The 19,940-nt window shown below is 35.3% G+C and overlaps 5 protein-coding genes across 5 annotated transcripts; 4 read left to right on the plus strand and 1 right to left on the minus strand.

Moving 5' to 3' along the window:
- Positions 1–1,017: 1,017 nt before the first annotated feature.
- On the plus strand, positions 1,018–3,293 carry LOC104744102 (caffeoylshikimate esterase-like). Its single transcript, XM_087483228.1, has 3 exons — positions 1,018–1,776; positions 2,361–2,706; positions 2,811–3,293. Exons 1-3 carry the CDS (start codon positions 1,344–1,346, stop codon positions 2,887–2,889), a joined length of 858 nt encoding a protein of 285 aa, XP_087339354.1. The 5' UTR covers positions 1,018–1,343; the 3' UTR covers positions 2,890–3,293.
- Positions 3,294–7,726: 4,433 nt separating this feature from the next.
- LOC104742780 (root phototropism protein 3) lies at positions 7,727–9,525 on the plus strand. Its single transcript, XM_010463829.3, is given in 3 exon segments — positions 7,727–8,383; positions 8,386–8,582; positions 8,776–9,525. Coding segments are annotated over 3 exon segments (1,353 nt in total). The 5' UTR covers positions 7,727–7,830; the 3' UTR covers positions 9,379–9,525.
- A 997-nt stretch (positions 9,526–10,522) lies between these two features.
- Positions 10,523–14,179, plus strand: LOC104742781 (uncharacterized). Its single transcript, XM_010463830.3, has one exon. It carries the CDS (start codon positions 10,861–10,863, stop codon positions 14,041–14,043), a length of 3,183 nt encoding a protein of 1,060 aa, XP_010462132.2. The 5' UTR covers positions 10,523–10,860; the 3' UTR covers positions 14,044–14,179.
- Positions 14,115–15,501, minus strand: LOC104742782 (putative 2-oxoglutarate-dependent dioxygenase AOP1). Its single transcript, XM_010463831.2, has 3 exons — positions 14,999–15,501; positions 14,585–14,909; positions 14,115–14,497 (listed from the first exon to the last, which is right to left on the minus strand). The coding sequence occupies exons 1-3, from the start codon at positions 15,361–15,363 to the stop codon at positions 14,255–14,257; spliced, it is 933 nt and encodes a 310-aa protein (XP_010462133.1). The 5' UTR covers positions 15,364–15,501; the 3' UTR covers positions 14,115–14,254.
- Positions 15,502–17,569: 2,068 nt separating this feature from the next.
- LOC104744103 (deoxypodophyllotoxin synthase-like) lies at positions 17,570–19,625 on the plus strand. Its single transcript, XM_087485871.1, has 4 exons — positions 17,570–18,019; positions 18,347–18,668; positions 19,002–19,236; positions 19,376–19,625. The coding sequence occupies exons 1-4, from the start codon at positions 17,628–17,630 to the stop codon at positions 19,426–19,428; spliced, it is 1,002 nt and encodes a 333-aa protein (XP_087341997.1). The 5' UTR covers positions 17,570–17,627; the 3' UTR covers positions 19,429–19,625.
- Positions 19,626–19,940: the final 315 nt, after the last annotated feature.

Below are 19,940 nucleotides of genomic sequence, written 5' to 3' on the forward strand. Positions count from 1 at the left end.
CTCCTTCATCCAACCCGCAACTATATCCGGAGTAGGACCCGATACAGATTCAAGCTTGGCAGATCTCTCAGCTCTCTGTACCGGAGGAGTACTACTACTTCTCCCCTTCACTGACCCGCTAGAAGAACCTCCCATCTCCAGGGTGCGGGGACGATCTGGGGGCTTAACAGGGGAAGGTACTGAGGCAGCCTTTCCTTCAGACTCTAACTTCTCTGGTTCTGTGATAGTCTCTGTCCCTGAACCCAGTGGGATTGTCGTGTCAGTTGTTGCAGTTCCACCAGCCGAAAAACCACTCTTACGATCCATCACAGCCTTCTTCTTCATAAGAGGCTTGGGACATCTGTTCAACAAGTGTCCAAACCTGTTACAATTACAGCACTTCGGAGGCAAGCGTGGGTAAGATACGTGAACCTTGACAGAATTCATGAGCTCGTCCCTAACAATGATCGTTGTAGGAGGTGACTTATCAAGCGAGATTTCCACCTTTACTTTGGTGTTACCAAGATAATAAGGATCCAGCCTCGATTTCTCGGTGTGCAGAGGCTCTCCAATAGCACTTGCGATTACGCTTATTCCTGAGAACGAATACATTTGAGGCGGAACATTGTGCAACACTGCCCATGTTGGCACCGTAGAGAGTTCCTGTACCTGAAGGGAGGCATCAATCGACCACGGATAGACATGGAATGCACAATTCCCAGCTTGCCAATATCCTATCTGTAAGACCCAATCCCTAGTCTTCACACAGGGAATCAATATGAGGCACGAGGTATCCGAAACCTGATGAATGGTGATGTTTCCATATTTTCCCCAAACGGGGTTGAGATCTGAGTATATTTTTGCCGAGGGAGGAATCAGACCATGAAAGTTTGCCACAATGTGACCCTTTCATTGATCTGCGGTCTTGAGTAAGATCGAGGCAGGAGCTTGAACCACCGGAATTCCATCTTCCATCGTTACCGGCGAGTCGATCTTTTTGAGGTTTCTTAATGAGGCCTTGAAACGTTCTGCTTGAGTGTGGGTGGAGGAGGAGTTGGGGAGATGTTGCGAGTTCGGGCCCGAAAGCGAGGGTAGCTGAGGAGGAACCGTATCTGAACTAGCAGGTAGATCTGGATCTGAACAAGAAGGTAGAGGTGGATCTAAGGCTGAGAGCGATGTAGATCTAGGAGGAACTCGTGGATCTGGGGGATCCACCATCTTTAAGGAGAACGAAAAAAAACAAAACAAGAAAGGAAAGAGGAGGGAGAAAGGGGAATTCTCGGCGAACGGCGTGAGACCAAACTCCGGCGGCGGTTTACAAAGAGATCGTCAATCGCCTAAAACTCTCTCTGGCACGCAAATCGATGCACCTCTATCGGAATGTACTATCATTCTATTGTCCATTTACCAACACACAAACCAAAAAAAACAAAAAAAAACATCAAAAGTCAAAAACAATGCCGTCAGAAGCGGAGAGCTCAGCAGCTCCGGCGAATACTCCGCCACCACCACCACCGAACTTTTGGGGAGACATGCCGGAGGAAGAATACTACACTTCACAAGGAGTGCGTAACAGCAAATCATACTTCGAAACACCCAACGGCAAGCTCTTCACTCAGAGCTTTTTACCGTTAGATGGTGAGATCAAAGGGACGGTGTATATGTCTCACGGCTACGGATCTGATTCTAGCTGGATGTTTCAGAAGATCTGTATCAGTTTCTCAGCTTGGGGTTACGCTGTTTTCGCAGCCGATCTTCTTGGTCACGGCCGTTCCGATGGCATCCGCTGCTACATGGGTTCGCTTCGCTCTATATATTTACTCTGTTTTTAAAATCTTTTTTTTTTTCTTTAGGAAATCAAATTGTAATATACAAGTTAGAGACTTTAGGAGGAAGCACTGATGTGTTACTTGGAAAATGAAATTGAGATTGCATGTAGAGGTTAGGGATTGAATGTGTTAATGTTTAGGCAAAAGCAGAGAGATTACTTGTGATTTTGAAGAAAAATTAGGGATTTTTGTATTTGATAAGTTAAAATATACTGTCTTTAGTGTTGAGCAAGACATTTTTATAGCTTTTGGTGATTAAAGATTGTATCTTTCTTTGGTTTGGGTTCTAAAGGTGATGTGGGAGAAAAATTTGGGATTTGGTAACTGATAAGTTAAATTTACAATCTTTAGTGTTATGCAAGACATTTATATGGATTTTGGTGATTAAAGATTGGATCTTTTGTGTGTTGGTTACTTAACATTTTGAAGAAAAATTATGGCTTTGTGTAATTGATTAGTTAAATTACCATCTTTAGTGTGTTACGCAAGACATTTATATGGATTTTGGTGATTAAAGATTGGATTTTTGGTTTTGGTTTTTTGGTTCTTTAGGTGATATGGAGAAAGTTGCAGCAACATCATTAGCTTTCTTCAAGCATGTGCGTGTTAGTGATCCGTATAAGAATCTTCCAGCTTTTCTCCCTGGTGAGTCTATGGGAGGTCTTCTGACGCTTCTCATGTATTTTCAATCCGAACCTGATACTTGGACTGGATTGATCTTTACGGCTCCTCTCTTTGTTATCCCCGAGGATATGAAACCAAGCAGGCCTCACCTTTTTGCTTACGGTCTTCTCTTCGGTTTGGCTGATACGTGGGCGGCAATGCCGGATAATAAGATCGTTGATAAGGCTATTAAGGACCCTGAAAAGCTTAAGATCATCGCATCTAACCCGCAAAGGTACTATTGACAGTTATTTTATTAGTAGTTTTGTGATATAATCAGGGTGTCATCAAGTACTAAAGTTTGAGTCTTTAACATTAAGTGTGGATTTTGCTTTGCAGATACACAGGGAAGCCTAGAGTAGGAACAATGAGAGAGTTACTGAGGAAGACCCAATACGTTCAGGAGAACTTCGGGTGAGTTACTATTCCGGTATTCACGGCGCACGGGACAGCGGATGGAGTATCATGTCCTACATCGTCGAAGCTACTATATGAGAAGGCATCGAGCGCTGATAAAACATTGAAGATCTATGAAGGGATGTACCATTCGCTAATTCAAGGAGAGCCCGACGAGAACGTTGAGATTGTGTTGAAGGATATGAGAGAGTGGATCGACGAAAGGATCAAGAGGTATGGATCTAAAACCGCTTGAAAAAAGGTACATTTGTGTGTACAAGAACATGAAGAGAAATGTATATTGATGTTATGATCCATATAGTTGATTTGATTTGTTTGTTGTAATCCAAGAGGACCAAGACCAGGACTCTTGTGATGTAGTAACCTATATATCATGGATAATGGATTACAGAAATTATACTATCATCTCTAAATTTTGGATTAACCTATACTAATAATCATGGAATCAACATAAACGTATAATTTTTTTTTGTGAATTTTTTGCTTGTGGTTATGGTTGTGAATCTTGTGATTGCGAATTATTATATACAACACAAAGGGGACACCAAAAAAAATATATAATCAAAACGGGACCATACAGTATTGAATACTAGAAAGTTACACATGTTATAAAATCAAATATTTTATATGTAAAATAATTTTTTTATTAAATTATATATGAAATGTACATGATATTATTTATATATGCCTTGGAAAGAATTTTAATATATACATTTATAAGTTTATAATTATGAAGTGTGCATATTAAAAAAAGGATAATTTTCACAAATTGCATAAAAATAAGTTTTCGTTTCAAATTTATCACATCATTTCTAAAATTCTAAAAATACTAAAATAGCATCATACTTTTAATCTTATACTCTAAATACTAAATCATATCTCTTCAAAATTATACCCTAAATGTAAAATAGAAATTCAAACCAAAAAAATATAGATAACCATTGGAAATTATATAAGCTTTTTTTTTTGCATAATGATAGATGTAGCAAAGGTTATAGGAAAATAGACATGAGGTATGATTGGTAACTCAAACAATTCCAATGCGATATAAAAGTAGTCTTGGTTTTGTATAGGTTAATCTACTTGTTAATTTACACCACTTTTAACGATTGACATATATCTATGATGAAAGTATTGAGATTACAATATCTACATATATATATATTAAATATTTACAATAGGTCTATGTAATGCGAAATGATGTTGTAAAGTTTGGGAAGTGATTCCAAAGAGGCATAAAGAAGTATGTGATCTTTTGACTATGTATATATGCATTACACGGTAAAATTAGACAAAGTAAAATATTTTTTTTTTGTAATGGGGATAAAAAAACTTTTAAAAACGAAAAACAAAGTAAATTTACCAAACATAAACTTATAAATATATTGTAGTTGAAGATCAGAGGATTTGAGCTCAATATTATGAGTGAATGTTCAAAGCCAGAGAGATTGTGCTTTAGGAGTCGAGCATTGGGCTCATCTTCATTACTAAAGACTTCCAACTATAGTTTGAAAGTAAAAGAAAAAAACACATTACAAAACAATGTAAAAATAATAAATCATGACTATCATAAAACATAATCCTTTGAAAGAGGATGATAAATATTAGCAAGACTCTGATACTAATAAAAAAACATTGTCATTGCTTTGTATATGATTTCTTCAAATAGTCATCGATTTATTAATCTATTAATCATCATACTGCAAGACATCATTTTTTATTAAAAAAACTTCATAAAAAAATACCATGGAAAATGATGGGAAAAGAAAGACATATAGTGCATGATCGTTTTCTTCATTATTAGTCATGTGAGCATTAGATCTTATATAACACATTATTCTGAGTAAACACATTCATGGCAATAAATACAGTTCTAAAACATATTAATTGTAATTAATTTTGTCATTTGCATTATTGCAACATGAACGGTTTGAATAAAAGAAAACGTCCACCTATAATGTCTTAAAGGTAATTGATTGAGTGAAGTAAATATAACCTAAAGAAACTGAACAAATAAAATGTCTCAAATTTAAAATTGTGTGTAAACAATTTAGTTTTAAATTAGCAATAATGTATCTTTTATTTTATTAAAATTGAAATATTGACACATGTTAAAACATAGAGTGGTGCCAAATGACAATTTCTCAGAAATCTACTTTATTATAGTTTAATATATAGTACATATTGACATGTGAAACCGATTAAAATAGTTAATTAATAAAGTTGCGGTTGTGATAAAAAAAATAGTGAAGAATTTATATATCGTAAAAACAAAATAGAATAAATATATTCTTGTAAAATATATTACTTTTTTTTAACAAAAGTAAACTATAGAGATTTTTGCTATGAAATAATACTAAATATAAAACCAAAAATAATTAAAGATTTGGTAAATGAAAAGTAAAGAAATTTAAAGGAAAATTAGCGAAGAATTTACAAATTGTATAAATTAAAATTAATATATTCTTGTAAAATATATTACTTTTTCTTTAACAAAAGTAAACTATAGAGATTTTTGCTATAAAATATACTAAATAAAAAACTAAAAATAATTAAAGATTTGGTAAACGAAAAATAAAGAAATTTAAAGAAAAATTAGTGAAGAATTTACAAATTGTAAATATTAAAATAAATATATTCTTGTATGGATTACTTTTTTTCCAAAATAAACTATATAGAATATTGATATGAAATAATATCAAATAATAGAAACCCAAAATAATTTAAGATTTGGTAGATCAAAATAAAAGAAATGAAAATTTTTCTAAGTAAATAAATTTAAATTTAAAGGGTCAAATTTGAAATTAATGTAAAGTAATACGTATCGCAAAAATTGAACGCTAGATGTCGCATCGATAGCCAAAATTAAAAAAAACCTTGTCTTATTATATAAGATAAAAAAAACCTTGTCTTATTATATAAGATTATGTAGGCTTCATCTTCAAAAGAGAAGATGTTTAAGTTTCTTTTGTCTATTTTTATTTTACTCTGTTTTTATCTCCACGTACATTATAGTCCTAGGGAATATATAAGACACGTCCACGTTCCCATCTTTGTACCTATTGATGTTATCATTTTTGGCATTATAAGAAGAGAAAGACTTTGTCTTTCTCTTTATCTCTATCTTCTCCTCAGCCTCTCAATCCTGTCCAACGGTAGGATTCTGTACCCTACCAGTCGTTTGGCCCATCTCATATCTTTTTTAGTCATGTAAACGTGTTGTTACCTGCTAAGACTTCCGTGTTACGTTCTTTATCCCTTCAACTTGAATCATATTAAGTTTGTGGCTTTCATACATCACTTTTAGTACACGACTTATATTATGTACGTTTTAAATTCTTGATTTCGTTATTTTTTCCATTAACAAAGATTTTACGTTTCCATAAAGTGATTCCAATCCAATGTATGAAGTCATTAATCTACGAAAACTACTTTGTAAAGACATTTTGCAAGTACAACTTATTCATATGTTTCTGCTATTGTATTTTTGCTATTCAAAACTGATATATGTGTCACCACCAAATGTTTTGGGGACAACTCAACGTAGTCTACTAGTTTTGTATAAATTTGGTAGATAGGGAGACTTGAGATTTATATGATGGCTTTAACCACCTACATTGTTGAAGTTATTACATGAAAAGCCACCTAGCGCTGACTGACATAACACATGAAGAATTGTAGCATTCATTGATTTCAAGAGAGCTAGACGAGAATGATGATGAGGGAAATAAGAGACTGGATGGATGAAAGGTTTAAGAATTAAGAAGTATGGATCCAACTAAAACCGCTTCAAACCTACATTTGTGTTACAAGAATATGAGTAGAAATGTATATTGATATTATAATCCATGACTTTGTTTTGTTTTCTGATGTAATAACCTATATACAAGAGCTTACGAGAATCCCATTTTGTCATCTATAGGATGAGACAACGAGCATGGAAACAAAATTGTAAAGGTACAATCTTTTTGTTAATTTTTGGCTCTTGCGATGTGTGATAACAGTAACACACGCGACAAGGTCATCGTATAATAGTTGCAATAGAACCATACACATATAGAATACAATGTTAATGTGGTCCTTATCATAAAAATGGAAGAATCGAAGATGTTTAATTTAATATATCTTTTGTCTGATTTCCGACTATATTTTTGTCCTGGAAACTATTAGGAACACGTCCATGTTCCCACCTTTCTACGTTTTCCTTCTCTAAATTTATGTATATTTTCTAAATATGCATTTTCTTTACATTTAGTACAGAAGATTTTGTCTTCCTCTTCATCACTATCTTCTTCTCAGCCTCTCAGCCTCTCATTCATGATGTCCAACGGTAGGATTATATCCTTCAAACAGCTATATGGCCCATCTGACCATCTCATATCAATGTTCCGTGTCGTTTAAATATTGCATTAACCCTAGTTAAATCATATCGAAAAAACTAGCTTATTAAACATCGATCTTGTAATTGTTTTAGTATAATTTGTTCATCTAAAAAATGTTTCCACAACCGGCCACATCGCTGTTCATGTGACATATACCACGAAAATTTCAGAAACAATTAAAGTATTCTAGTTTGTTTTAAGTTGGTTGAGCGAGACATTGAATTTAAGGTTAACATAATTCCCAAAACTCTCATATAAAGTTTGTGCCTTTCATGCATAATGAAAAATTCCAAAAAAATGAAAATCTCAATAAATTTTATTTGGATTTCTGAAATCTAAGTTGATTGTTTTTATAGGAAACGGCAAGAATTTGTTCTTTCCTTTGGAATTTTACATTGGAGTCATGGTGAGACGATGACGTTTCAATGTAAGACTTTTCAAGAAACAGAGCAAACGTAAACTAAATTGCTTACACACACTCTATAAAACTAAGTACAGTAACCCCACTTTTACTCACACATACACTACACAACTTCCACCGTGATAAAACCAAAGACGACATGGTGGACAAAACATCTTCGCCGGAGTCTGCCACCATCTCCACCAAATCTCCGTCAAACTCCACCGGAAAAATAGAGTGTTCTTTGTTCGACGATGGTTGCATTCTTGACATTGATTATTTCGTTAACACCATCGCCGGAATCAAATCCAAAGGTGTTCGTCCTGATCTCATCGGCTCCATCATCGTTCATTACGCTTCCACGTGGCTCCCTGACCTCTCCGACGTAGTCCAAAACCCTGATGATCCGCAACCTCAACAGCAATCAGAGAGCTTCTCTGTTACTGCCTTCATGATGAAGAAACGTTTCTTAGTCGAAACACTAATAGGTATCATCCCACCGGAGAAAGATTCCGTTCCTTGTAACTTCCTCCTTCGTCTTCTCAGAACGGCCAACATGGTCGGAGCAAATTCAAATTACAAGTCGGAGCTCGAGGCTAAGATTTCATGGCAGCTTGACCAAGCTTCCCTCAAGGAGCTAATGATACCTTCGTTTAGTCACACTTGCGGGACATTGCTTGACGTTGAGCTCGTGACTCGGTTGGTTAAGAAATTTAGGGACTAGACAACGAAGGAGTCAAATCTGGTGCTTCCCTAGTTAAAGTGGCCAAGCTTGTGGACTCTTACTTAGCTGAAGCCGCTTTAGATGGCGATTTAAGCCTCCCGGAGTTTATGTCCCTCGCCGAAGCTCTCCCTTACCATGCTCGTGCAAATGAAGATGGGTTATACCGAGCAATTGACACTTATCTCAAGGTAAATATTAAGTTAAATGGGACTCCCACTCAAAACTAATTGAAAATGAGTAATCAGTCCAACACCACTTTTATATTATTTTATATCCTCTCCTACTTGGGATGTGAGAGTCCTTATAATAGAGAGTTTGAGATCTTGAAGCCTAATTTTTGGTGGCTTTGTATCATATTAATTTTTGGGTTTTATTGTTTAGGCACATCCTAAAGTGACAAAGCAAGAAAGGAAGAGACTTTGTGGACTAATAGAAAGCAAGAAGCTATCAATGGAGGCATCTCTTCACGCTGCACAGAACGATCGTTTACCGGTTAGAACTATTCTTCAAGTTTTGTTCTCTGAGCAGACAAATCTGAGTCATCGCAACATTGACTGGAGTGGCTCATCGTTCAGTGGTGTTAGGAGCAGCCCTAACCCTTCTGGTTCACACTACTCAGAGTCTGGTCCTGCGCGGTGCATGTCCAAACGTGAGATAAATGTTAAGCACGCAGAGATAAGAAGGTTGAGAGAGGATATGGCAAACCTGAAAAGCCAGTGTGAAGCGATGCAAACGCAGTTACATAAGCTGATTGAGAAGAAAGGTACGTGTACTAGTGGTAAGAAAGGGTTTTTTAGGTGGACGAAGTTGGGATTTAGGAGCGGTTTAAGTGTAAGCGTTGTGGAAAATACAAATGGTGATCAAGAGTTTGGTGGTAATGGAGAAGGTGAAGAGTTTGAGTATGTGACTCAGACTCCTGGTAATATGAAGACGAAGCTTGTTAAAGGAAGAACACCTTCTAGGTGGAGAAATTCTATGTCTTGATGAAAATTAAACAGTCTTTATCGTCTGTAGTTATTTCTATTGTTGTTGTTTTAGTCCTTGTTTCTTAAACCTAACTTTTCGTACATTTTTGTAAGCTCATATAATAAAGTCATATCGATGGCTTAAATGGTTTAATCTTCACTGAAACTCTCTTTAGATTCTATGTAGTTTCTCTGTTATATCATCATCACCTACTAATTTCTTATCTTCGAAACCTAGAGGAGGTTTTCAGAACATTTTCTCTGGTTCTTTCACTGTCTCCAATTTCCCAATGCTGCCTCAGTGGCTATATGGGCCAAATATTTGGGCCCAAACGACAATATCAGCCCTCAAACATATTTGTCGTTGAAATAAACCAACCTTTGTTGTTTCTTTTCTTTTTTTTTTTCTGATCAAAAGGCCTAATTTATGTATGTACGAATGAAATTGGGAGTAGCTTGCTTATGGTTCGAAAGTTCGAAACAACTATAAAAGAGTAGAAAAGAAAACTAGAAGTAAAGTCAAGGTCAATGGCATCGCACTAAAAACATACATATCCCGTCTAACACGTCTCCTGGTCCTCCATCTTTAATAGTCAAGTCAACCACTCACTCACTCAACAAATTGAACCAACAACAAGTAAAAAGTTGTGATCATTTGTACTTAAAATAATAATTTTATATATTCAAAAACTTTAGGCCCTAATTAGACGTCCAGAGAAGATTTAGTGTCTAACCAATTAGTCGGGATTTTTTTTTCGCATTTTTTCTATTACATAAATTTAAAAATAGAAAAATGTTAATAATATTTTTTTTTTTAACCCTAATAATATTTTAAATTATTATTTTACCATTTTTTGTTGCTAAAAATAATTTTAAATGTATTAATCAAATGTCTAAAAAAGTATATCAATTGGCTAAACGATTTTCGCCAGCTTAAACGAATGTTTTTTGTTTGTTTGTGAAATGCTTAAATGAATATTAAGAAATGGAAGATGGTTGGTTATAAAAATCATAATTTTCATTTATTATATATAAAAAATTTTATTTATTATTTTAAATAAGATTGGAAAGGGATTTCTAATATTTATTAAAATTATTAGAGAATCAATTCAAAATGTTGGATTAATATAGTAATTTGTTTGACGACAAAATAAATTAAGGGAAAATAATTGTTCAAATAAACTAAAAGTAAATTCCAAAGACTTTTCTCTGTTCACTGTTCTGCTGCTTAATGCTTTAAACTACTACTGTAATCGTCTCTCTCCACTCTCTCGATCTACATATGAGTCTTCGTCACCAGTGATGTAACTCTTTCACCAAATCGAATAATCACATAGAAACCCATCAACCAATCTTCACTATTCCTCTTCCCTTTCAATCAAAGTTTCAATCTTTGTCCTAAACTAAAAAAATTCAATTGTCGCGACTCGGAAGTTCCTGTCTTTTTTTTTTCTTTCTCCAGACCAAAGAAGGCTTCCAGCCTTCCACTGTTCTTGTCAGTATGAAAACGGTAATAAAGCTCCTTCCTTTGATCCTTCTAGCATTTTTTGGGTTCTTCTCTTCTCTTGTAATTGCTTCCTTCTCTGAGATAGAGTCCGCTCCTGTTTTTGAATCAATCGGCGATGAATCATCATCCATCCCTAAGATTAGTTACGATCGGATCAATGAAGTGAAGCGTAAGTGCAAATCTGTTTTATCTTCAGCTTCTGAATTGAAGCTCGAAGACCTCTCCATGGCTCCTAGAAAATCCAAAAAAAGACTTAGTTTTCGATACGGAGATTGGAATCAAGATTCTGGTGATTCTCCGATTCTACCGTTTGATTCGACGAACACACCTAGGAACTCGTCGACGAAGCCTATGAATCTTGTTTCTTTCTCAGTCACAGATCTAGATCTCCCTCATCGAACCAAGAGATACGTAGGCGTCAATGGTGTTATGCTACTCGCGATCACAATGTTCAACGAGTTGCCTAGCTTGAGATCTTACTATGGGATCCGTGAGTTTGAGTTATGGCCTAGTCACACTCAGCTTAAGATCTCGTTCCAAGGGGTTTATTTTGAGAACAGTGGTGATGATGAGAGAGTGTTGTGTATGCTTGGTGAAACAATGTTGCCTTCTCGTGACGAATCTGAATCTTCTACTGATCCATGGAAATGGGTTAAGGAACATGACACGCCTCCGCTTTTACAAGATGATCAGATTCTGCTTCTTCTTCGCTATCCGAAAAGATTCACATTGACTAAAAGAGTGATCAGAGGAGAGCTTACAAGTCTAAACCAGAAGCCTAGTCTTAAGTTTTTCGACAAGATTCATCTGTCTTCTCAGCTTGGGAAATCTGTTCGGTACGATTTCGTCTCAAACGATTTGGTATCAAAGGCTTGTGATCCGTATCCTTATAAAAACGAAACCTTTACAAATTCTGGAAGTGGTATCAATGTCTATAAAGGGAAAGGGTTCTGTGATCTTCTACAAAGAGTTGCTAACCGTTCGCCACTCACCGTTGTACCTAACTGGAAATGTAACGGTACAGATGAGTACTGCAGCAAATTGGGCCCTTTTGCGTCTGATGGAGATATTAAATCAACTGATGGTAGCTTTAAAGATGTGAAGTTGTATATGCAGAACATACATTGTGAGGAAACTGCAGCTCGGTCTGAAACAGATGCTGTTACAAAAGTCTCAGCGGTTTTTCGCGCTGTTCACCCGAATGAGAATCTTTACATTTCAGGGTTGAGGTCAGGGATAGACAATATGACTGTTACAGCTGAAGGGATGTGGAAGCCTTCGAGTGGGCAGTTATGTATGGTTGGGTGCAGGACTGGTCAAGTAGATGGCTGTAATGCTCGTGTCTGTTTGTATATTCCAACTACCTTTTCGATAAGGCAGCGAAGTATACTCGTTGGAACGTTCTCTTGCTTAAATACCGAAAAGAACTTGACTCCTTCTTTCTTCCCTTTATCCTTTGAGAAGCTTGTGGAGCCTATGGATATGCAGAACTACTTCCAGTCTTCGGATTCGAAACCGTTTTATAGTTACTCCAAGTTAGACAAAGCTGGTGCTATCCTTGAGAGAAACCAAGAGTTCTCTTTCGGAACCATAATCAAGAAGTCGGTAATGTGGTTTCCCAAATTGGAAGATTCTGATGATTTGCTTACAAGTCTTTCTCATTTAGCTGAGGACTTGACTTTTCATACCCCTGCATTTACTGACAAGCTGGCCTCAGGGACTAACTTCCGCATGGATGTTCTCTCGCTCGGTCCTTTATTCGGACTTTTCTGGCGTACTATGAACGTTTCCATTCCACAACAGACTACTCCTTACCGCACAAAAGCTTCGTACACTGAGAAGCAGCTTCTTCTGAATGTATCAGCTCAAATCTCACTTACAGGGGAAAATTTTGGTAACTTCTCTGTTATTTACTTGGAAGGTCTTTACGATGAGCATGTTGGGAGAATGTATCTTGTAGGATGCAGAGATGTGAGAGCTTCTTGGAAAATCTTGTTCGACAGTGCTGATCTTGAAGCTGGGCTGGATTGTTTGATCGACGTGGTGGTATCTTATCCACCCATCAAATCACGATGGTTGGCTGATCCAACAGCTAAGGTTTCTATATCCAGCAAAAGACCAGAGGATGATCCTCTCTATTTTAAACCTGTGAAGCTCAAAACAACTCCTATCTTTTACCGAAGGCAACGTGAAGACATTCTTTCTCGTGCAGGCGTTGAAGGGATCTTACGGGTTCTCACACTTACATTCTCTATCGGTTGCATCACGAGCCAGCTTTTTTACGTCGGTAGCAATACAGACTCGCTTCCTTTTGTTTCGCTTGTAATGCTAGGAGTTCAAGCTCTTGGGTATAGCTTGCCGTTGATTACTGGAGCTGAGGCTCTCTTTAAAAGAAAAGCAGCTTCAGCAACAACGTACGAAACACCTTCATCTGAGCTACAGAGAAGTCAATGGTTCAATGTGATTGATTACACTGTGAAGCTACTTGTGATGGTCTGCTTCCTACTAACTCTTAGGCTTTGTCAGAAAGTGTGGAGGTCTCGTGCAAGATTGCTCACTCGAACACCTCAAGAACCGCATAAAGTTCCAAGTGATCGCCGTGTGCTCCTCATTGCCTTGATCTTACACGCACTAGGATACATACTTGCTCTGATTCTACATCCAGCAAGATCAGATAGATTAGTTGTTGGAGGTTACGCACCTGCTGTTTCGAATTGGTGGCAAACCGAAACAGAGGAATATATTGGTTTGGTACAAGATTTCTTTTTGCTCCCTCAGGTTATTGCTAATGTTATGTGGGAGATTGATTCTCAGCAGCCACTAAGGAAGCTATACTACTTTGGGATCACTCTTGTCAGGCTTTTCCCTCACGTCTATGACTACATCATTGGTTCTGTTCCTGATCCTTACTTCATGGGAGAAGAACACGAGTTTGTTAATCCGAATTTCGACTTCTTCTCTAAGTTTGGGGATGTGGCTATACCTGTTACCGCGATACTACTTGCGGTCATTGTCTTTGTTCAGCAGAGATGGGACTATGACAAGCTTTCCCAAGCTTTAAGCTATGGACGGTTTAGGATTCTCCCTTCTCGTTCTGTTAAGTATGAGAGAGTAATGTCTGAATCCGAAATGGTTTCTGGAGTCCGTGTCAATGGAAATCGCAGTGATGATGAATGATTTTTTTTCTTTCTTGATTTTGTGTATTAGTTGTTGTATGATTACACACCAAGAAATGGATCGTGTCCTTGTTGTGACTTAACGTGCAAGTTTGTATATATGTTTTCCAGAGTAAGATTACACTTATTTTTGTCTCTTTTAAGATTATTACATTTTCACAACATAAAGCTTTAGATAGTGGATAGTGGATACACTACATAATAGAAGCGAATTAAATACCACAATAGGCTTTGATGGGACACTCTGATTTGTAACCTGTGTCGGTACGGTAGAATCGAAGAAGACCGAGATGATCAAATGGCTTATACATGAGAGGATGTTGATGATCAATAAGCTCTTCTGGTACTTGAAGTGTTCCACTGTTGAACGCAAACATCGCAAGAGAGTATCTGTCTGTTTCACCGCTCACTAGAACTTGGTGTCGTGGAGACCAAACCCTATCGTTGCTCCATGCCTAAAGGTATATATATGTATACACTTAAATTAGTTCAATTTATGTTTTGTATACGGTTGTAATTTTGTATTTATAACCTAACGTTACCCTAAATGCATCGCCTGCGAACACCATGAAGAGTGAAGGTGATGATAGATTGATAATGATTCGCTCTCCTTCTCTAGTTTCCATTTCAAGCCCATTGACTTGGTCCTGGTGAAGTATTGTTGTGAAGCTCTTGTCTGTGTGTGTAACAAATCCTAAAGTAGGGTTTTTAATGTTCGGTGCACAATTCTTCAGCATGCGGAGAAGGTAAGTGGTTGATTCCATGTATGGATTGTAGTACTTCTCGACGTTATAGCTCTCGAAAACAATCTGAATGACTATTTGATCAAGCTTGGCTGCAAACTCCGCATAGTTATGCAAACATGCACTAACACAAACCAAGCAAAGTGTAAGGTTTAAATATCAGAAAACAAAAAGCGAGGCTTCTAAAATGGATCGAATCCTTTTAAAACATACCTAAAATGTTCATTTCCTTGCGGCCACATCAAACCCGTGAAGCTTCTGGTTGCTTCTAACGAAGTGGCATTATCAATGCCAAGACTTTCATGAAGAGGAAGAGTTGGAATCTGACCAACGTATCCACTTAAGGGCTTATTGTATTTGTTCTTCATTTTGGTCTGGGTCGGAAGATCAAACAAGTCGACCAAAGAACCAAAGACTTGATCAAGAAGATTTAACGGAGTCTTGTCTTGAAGATCTATGATGAAACATCCATATTCTTCAAGTGCTTGTGTGATGTTCTTCCTTGTTGATTCCCAATATTTCGTGCCTGGTTTCAAATCTTCTCTTGAGAAATCTAAGGTGGGAATTTTACAAGACATTATGTTTGTCAATATATTTTTTTTCAAGGTTTTGGTGGGCTTTTTGGTGGATCATTTCTTATGTTTATATAAATCTCATACTATTGTGATAAAATATTCTCTCAGATGAAAATGGATTTTAGGTGTTCACTAGAAGACAAATCTTGAAGGATCTTGGTTCTTAGGTTTCAATTATTCGTTTTAGAATAAAAACAAAATATTTCATAATATTATAACTAGTAGTCACCGGTTCTATGGACCATATAATATAGTCATCAGTCCACTTTCTCTATGCCATCATAGCGCTAGTAGCATCATCAGCCGACCAACCAAGCTGATGAAGCCATTGATCTCGAATCGGCCCTAATTTTACAGCCCAAGATGCGCTCTTAATGAGTTATGTAAGAACCGAGAAAAAAATCATCCAAAAAAGAGCAGTGGTGAATAGCTTTATAGGTGCTAACAGAAAATTTTGCATTGCCATATTTTTTACTAGGGAATGTCTCAAACGTTGTGTGAGTTTGAAATTAATATAACAAAATATGTAATTATATACTTTCAAGAGATTATAGTATATAAATACAAATAACTTTTAAAAGATTTTGGTAACTTACTGAATAAATTGATTATTTAATAGTTTATATTACATAAATATTATTTAAAAGTATCTTTGAAAACTTGTACAAAAATTTTACAATGTTTCTCTCAATTATTGTTTTATAGTTTCTTAGTTCAATCGATAGTCTTTCCACTGTCTAGCAAACACAAGAAAACTAACTTATTATTTATTATATTATTAAGATTCAATTATCAAGATAAATATTATCTGTGATAATTAATTCAAAACTAAAGATGCTATTCCAAGATGATTGATGAAGTCATATATTAAAATCATATGGGAAAGTGATTCAGTTGTACCAATATTGGCAATATAAGTAAGACCAAAACCTAACTTATATATATTTACAATTCACAACAATTTGTTTTTAATAAATTAACATAAGCATATATTTTATATATGTTAACTAACTATATAGTGATAAATGATACATGATTAAAATAATATTAATAAACGAATAGAAATTGAAAACTAGTTAACTAATAATTTCATGTGAATTTTTATTTTAAAATGAATACAAATTTAAAAGCTAAAGATGAAATACGCCACATATCTTAAGATGACAAGTAAAATTGAAAATAAAACTGTAAATCATGATGTTCGTAATATGTATGTAGTACTAATGTCCCAAAGAAAAAATTAAGAACGAAGATAATTTAGATGATAGAAAAATTAAATATTTCATCATATTTCAAAACAAAAATATCATATATATATATACATATATCATATCATGTCATACCATATACACATATTGATTTTCTTATAAACATATAGCATATGCTACATCTATATTGAAATACGTTAAGACAATGGTAGTTGAATACTTAAATATATAGAATTTACAAAATTATATGAGATTTGAGATATGAAAGTTAGTGATATTTGTGTCTTGCTATTTATCGGAAAATTTGTAGTTAAGAACATATTATAAATTCATTAATTAATTGGGTAATAGTTATTGCAACCAATCTTTATATTGATTCATGTAATTCTAATTGAAAAGTACATGAGTATTGTGGTTGATCAAATGGCTTATACATAAGATTTTAGGTGTTCATTAGAAGACAAATCTTGAAGGCATCTTTCTGCTTAAGTTTCAATTATTCATTTTAGAATGAAACCAAAAAAGTTTCTTTACTAATATTACTTACTAGTATGTCACCAGTTCTATGGACCACACTATGTAGTAGTCATATTACAAGTCACCGAATCTATGGACCACATTATAAATTATGTCACCATTTCTTTGGACCACACTATGTAGTAGTGATTACAGTTTAGATTTGAGGTTTTCCAATACATGGTTCTTAAAAAGAAATAACTATCAGACTAATAATATAAGTATGGATCGACTATTTAATACGGTTTTGGTTCTAAAACATATTTAGGTATTAATAAAATGAATTCTTGCTTAACAAAGAAAACTACCATTTTTTTTTTTTTTGACAACGAAAACTACCATTCTATTCATATAAGTATCGTTATATAGAGCTTTTTTTTTTGTTGCTCATTTCATATTTTAACGCCCATATGAATTTACAATAATATAAAACTCATTACTTATGTCACACAAAAAATTATATAAACTCACTAATATAAGTAACAAATTCTCTATTAATAATAAGTGCTTCTGACAAATGCAAGAAAGATCAAATTAGACATAATGTATCCAAATATGGAATCAATCCTGAACACTACTAAGGTCCCGATTCTTGATTTCACGAGAGAGCAAGACTTAAAACCAAGAACGTCTGCGTGGCGTTCCATTTCGAGAGCTGCTTGTGAGGCCTTAGAGGAGTACGGCTGTTTCGTGGCGGTTTACGATGGAGTAACGCAGCAACTAGACAATTCAGTCTTTGCCGCTGCTAAGGATCTGTTCGATCTCCCGACGGAGACGAAGATGAAGAATGTGAATGAGAAGCCGTACCACGGCTACGTTGGTCAAATGCCTATAATCCCTCTTCACGAGGGTCTTGGAATTGATTATGTTACCAACAAAGAAGATGCTAAGAAATTCACTAATCTCATGTGGCCTCAAGGAAATGATCAGTTTTGGTATGTCTCAACTCGATTATATCTAGTTTTAATGTCAAATGAAGCCAATAACTTTTACTACTTCGTAAAACCCAAAAAAAAAAAAAAAACACTATGACCAGTTATGTTACAAATTTCATGTTTGCAATACGATAGAAACCTAGCTAAAGTAATATATAAGGGACATGTACCAATGAACTGGCTACCAGTTAGTTTTGAGTTGGTCAGTTTTACTTAAATTTGATACTTTTCATTTGGACAGAGAAAACTAGCTTAAAGTTTTCGATAGATTGGTCTACTTTGAAACCCTGACTATAGTTTTTAATTGTTTAATTTTACGCTTTGCAGCAAAACCATACACAGATTTTCAAACGCAGTTGCGGAATTGGACCGGCTAGTGGTGAGGATTATATTCGAGAACTACGGTGTTGAGAAACACTACGAATCGCACGTCAAAGCAAAGACTTACCTACTCAAATTTCTCATGTATTTGGCTCCACCAGAGTCTATCTCAATGCCAGCTTTTCCTCAGCACACAGACAAGACTTTCTTAACGATACTTCACCAAAACGACGTAAATGGTTTAGAGGTAAAGTCAAAAGACGGTGAATGGATTTCCCTTCAACTCCCACTCAAGTCATACGTCGTCATGGCCGGTGACATCTCTATGGTAACACTCTAATGAAATATCTTTGATTTAGGTTTCGATTGTTTTTTTTTGTTTTGCATTTTCATTACATTTAGTATTAGTACCATTTATTTGTTAAACGTAAATAACTCAACTGAGTAGACTAAAATAATATAGATATTACGATCCTTTACTATATATATATCAAAAACATTTTTCTATACAAACGTTGAAAACTGCATGTGGTTCAATCGAGGCCTAATTAGTATATATAAGAAAAAAAAAACTCATTTGATAATAGGTCGGTTTTGGCTAGCTGTTTGGTTTGGTATGCGTTTATTTTGTATGTAATTTTCCATGGATATATATGGTTAGGGTTGGAGCAATGACAGGATACGTTCTTGTGAACATAGAGTGACAATGGAAGGTGACAAGGTGAGATACACTATAGGTCTTTTCTCGTTCGTTACGGGCTCGGTTTCGATTCCTGAGGAGCTTGTGGATGACGAACATCCTCTTATGTATAAGCCATTCAATAACATCGCTCTCATAAACTTCTTTGCAACCAAAGAAGGCCGTGAAGCAAATTCCACTCTCAAAGCATATTGTGGTACAGAAGTTTGATGATCAAAGTGATAATGTTTTTAAAATTAACGTGATGTTATCATATTGATCATTGATCAAATTAAGTGATAATGTTTTAGAATTGACGTGAATGTTATCTGATTGGGATCTCAACTTATTTTCAGTGAGACAGGATAAAAGGTTCAAAAATCATTTTCCAACAAATTTGATCCAATGAAACCGATTTGAAGCCGTATACTACACGTCTAAAACAAGCCCTAAAACAATAGGAGTGTGAAGTTTACGGGTTTTCTATATTATTACAAAGATAAAAGAGTGTTGTCACTTATCAGATAGTACCCTAGAATCTATAATGTGATTATGAAATTAAGACAATATTAAATAAAGGTATTAAGAAAAAAAACTATTTGATCCAATCAAACCTTTCTAAAACTTTTCTAAGATTGAATATTACAACAAAAAGAGTACGATATTAAGAATTTTCTACTCGAGTAGGTCATTGGTTCAACAATAGCATATTTGGTAATTTAGTCGAGTAGGTCATTGGTTCGACTCTCTAGCTTGTCATTTTTTTTCACTAATTAATTTTAGTGAAACTACGTCGTTTGGTATAAGGAAAAAAATATCAATTTATTTGCCGCGCCCCAACATATGTATATACAAATTTTAAAAAGAACAAAGAAAAAAAAAGAAGTAGCACATAGAAAACTTTTAGGTGAAGATGTTATC

Source organism: Camelina sativa, chromosome 14, assembly GCF_030686135.1.
Source record: "Camelina sativa cultivar CO46 ecotype springtype chromosome 14, ASM3068613v1".
Lineage (NCBI taxonomy): Eukaryota > Viridiplantae > Streptophyta > Magnoliopsida > Brassicales > Brassicaceae > Camelina > Camelina sativa.

Bases quoted from the DNA above. Each gene is read 5' to 3' on its own strand.
- LOC104744102 (XM_087483228.1), top strand. From the start codon at position 1,344: ATGCACCTCTATCGGAATGTACTATCATTCTATTGTCCATTTACCAAC. The intron at 1,777-2,360 runs GTTCGCTTCGCT...TTGGTTCTTTAG, and splicing joins TGGCATCCGCTGCTACATGG to GTGATATGGAGAAAGTTGCA. The intron at 2,707-2,810 runs GTACTATTGACA...TTTGCTTTGCAG, and splicing joins ATCGCATCTAACCCGCAAAG to ATACACAGGGAAGCCTAGAG.
- LOC104742781 (XM_010463830.3), top strand. From the start codon at position 10,861: ATGAAAACGGTAATAAAGCTCCTTCCTTTGATCCTTCTAGCATTTTTT.
- LOC104742782 (XM_010463831.2), bottom strand. From the start codon at position 15,363: ATGTCTTGTAAAATTCCCACCTTAGATTTCTCAAGAGAAGATTTGAAA. The intron at 14,910-14,998 runs GTATGTTTTAAA...GGTTTGTGTTAG, and splicing joins CAAGGAAATGAACATTTTAG to TGCATGTTTGCATAACTATG. The intron at 14,498-14,584 runs GTAACGTTAGGT...ATATACCTTTAG, and splicing joins TCGCAGGCGATGCATTTAGG to GCATGGAGCAACGATAGGGT.
- LOC104744103 (XM_087485871.1), top strand. From the start codon at position 17,628: ATGTATCCAAATATGGAATCAATCCTGAACACTACTAAGGTCCCGATT. The intron at 18,020-18,346 runs GTATGTCTCAAC...TACGCTTTGCAG, and splicing joins CAAGGAAATGATCAGTTTTG to CAAAACCATACACAGATTTT. The intron at 18,669-19,001 runs GTAACACTCTAA...ATATATGGTTAG, and splicing joins TGGCCGGTGACATCTCTATG to GGTTGGAGCAATGACAGGAT.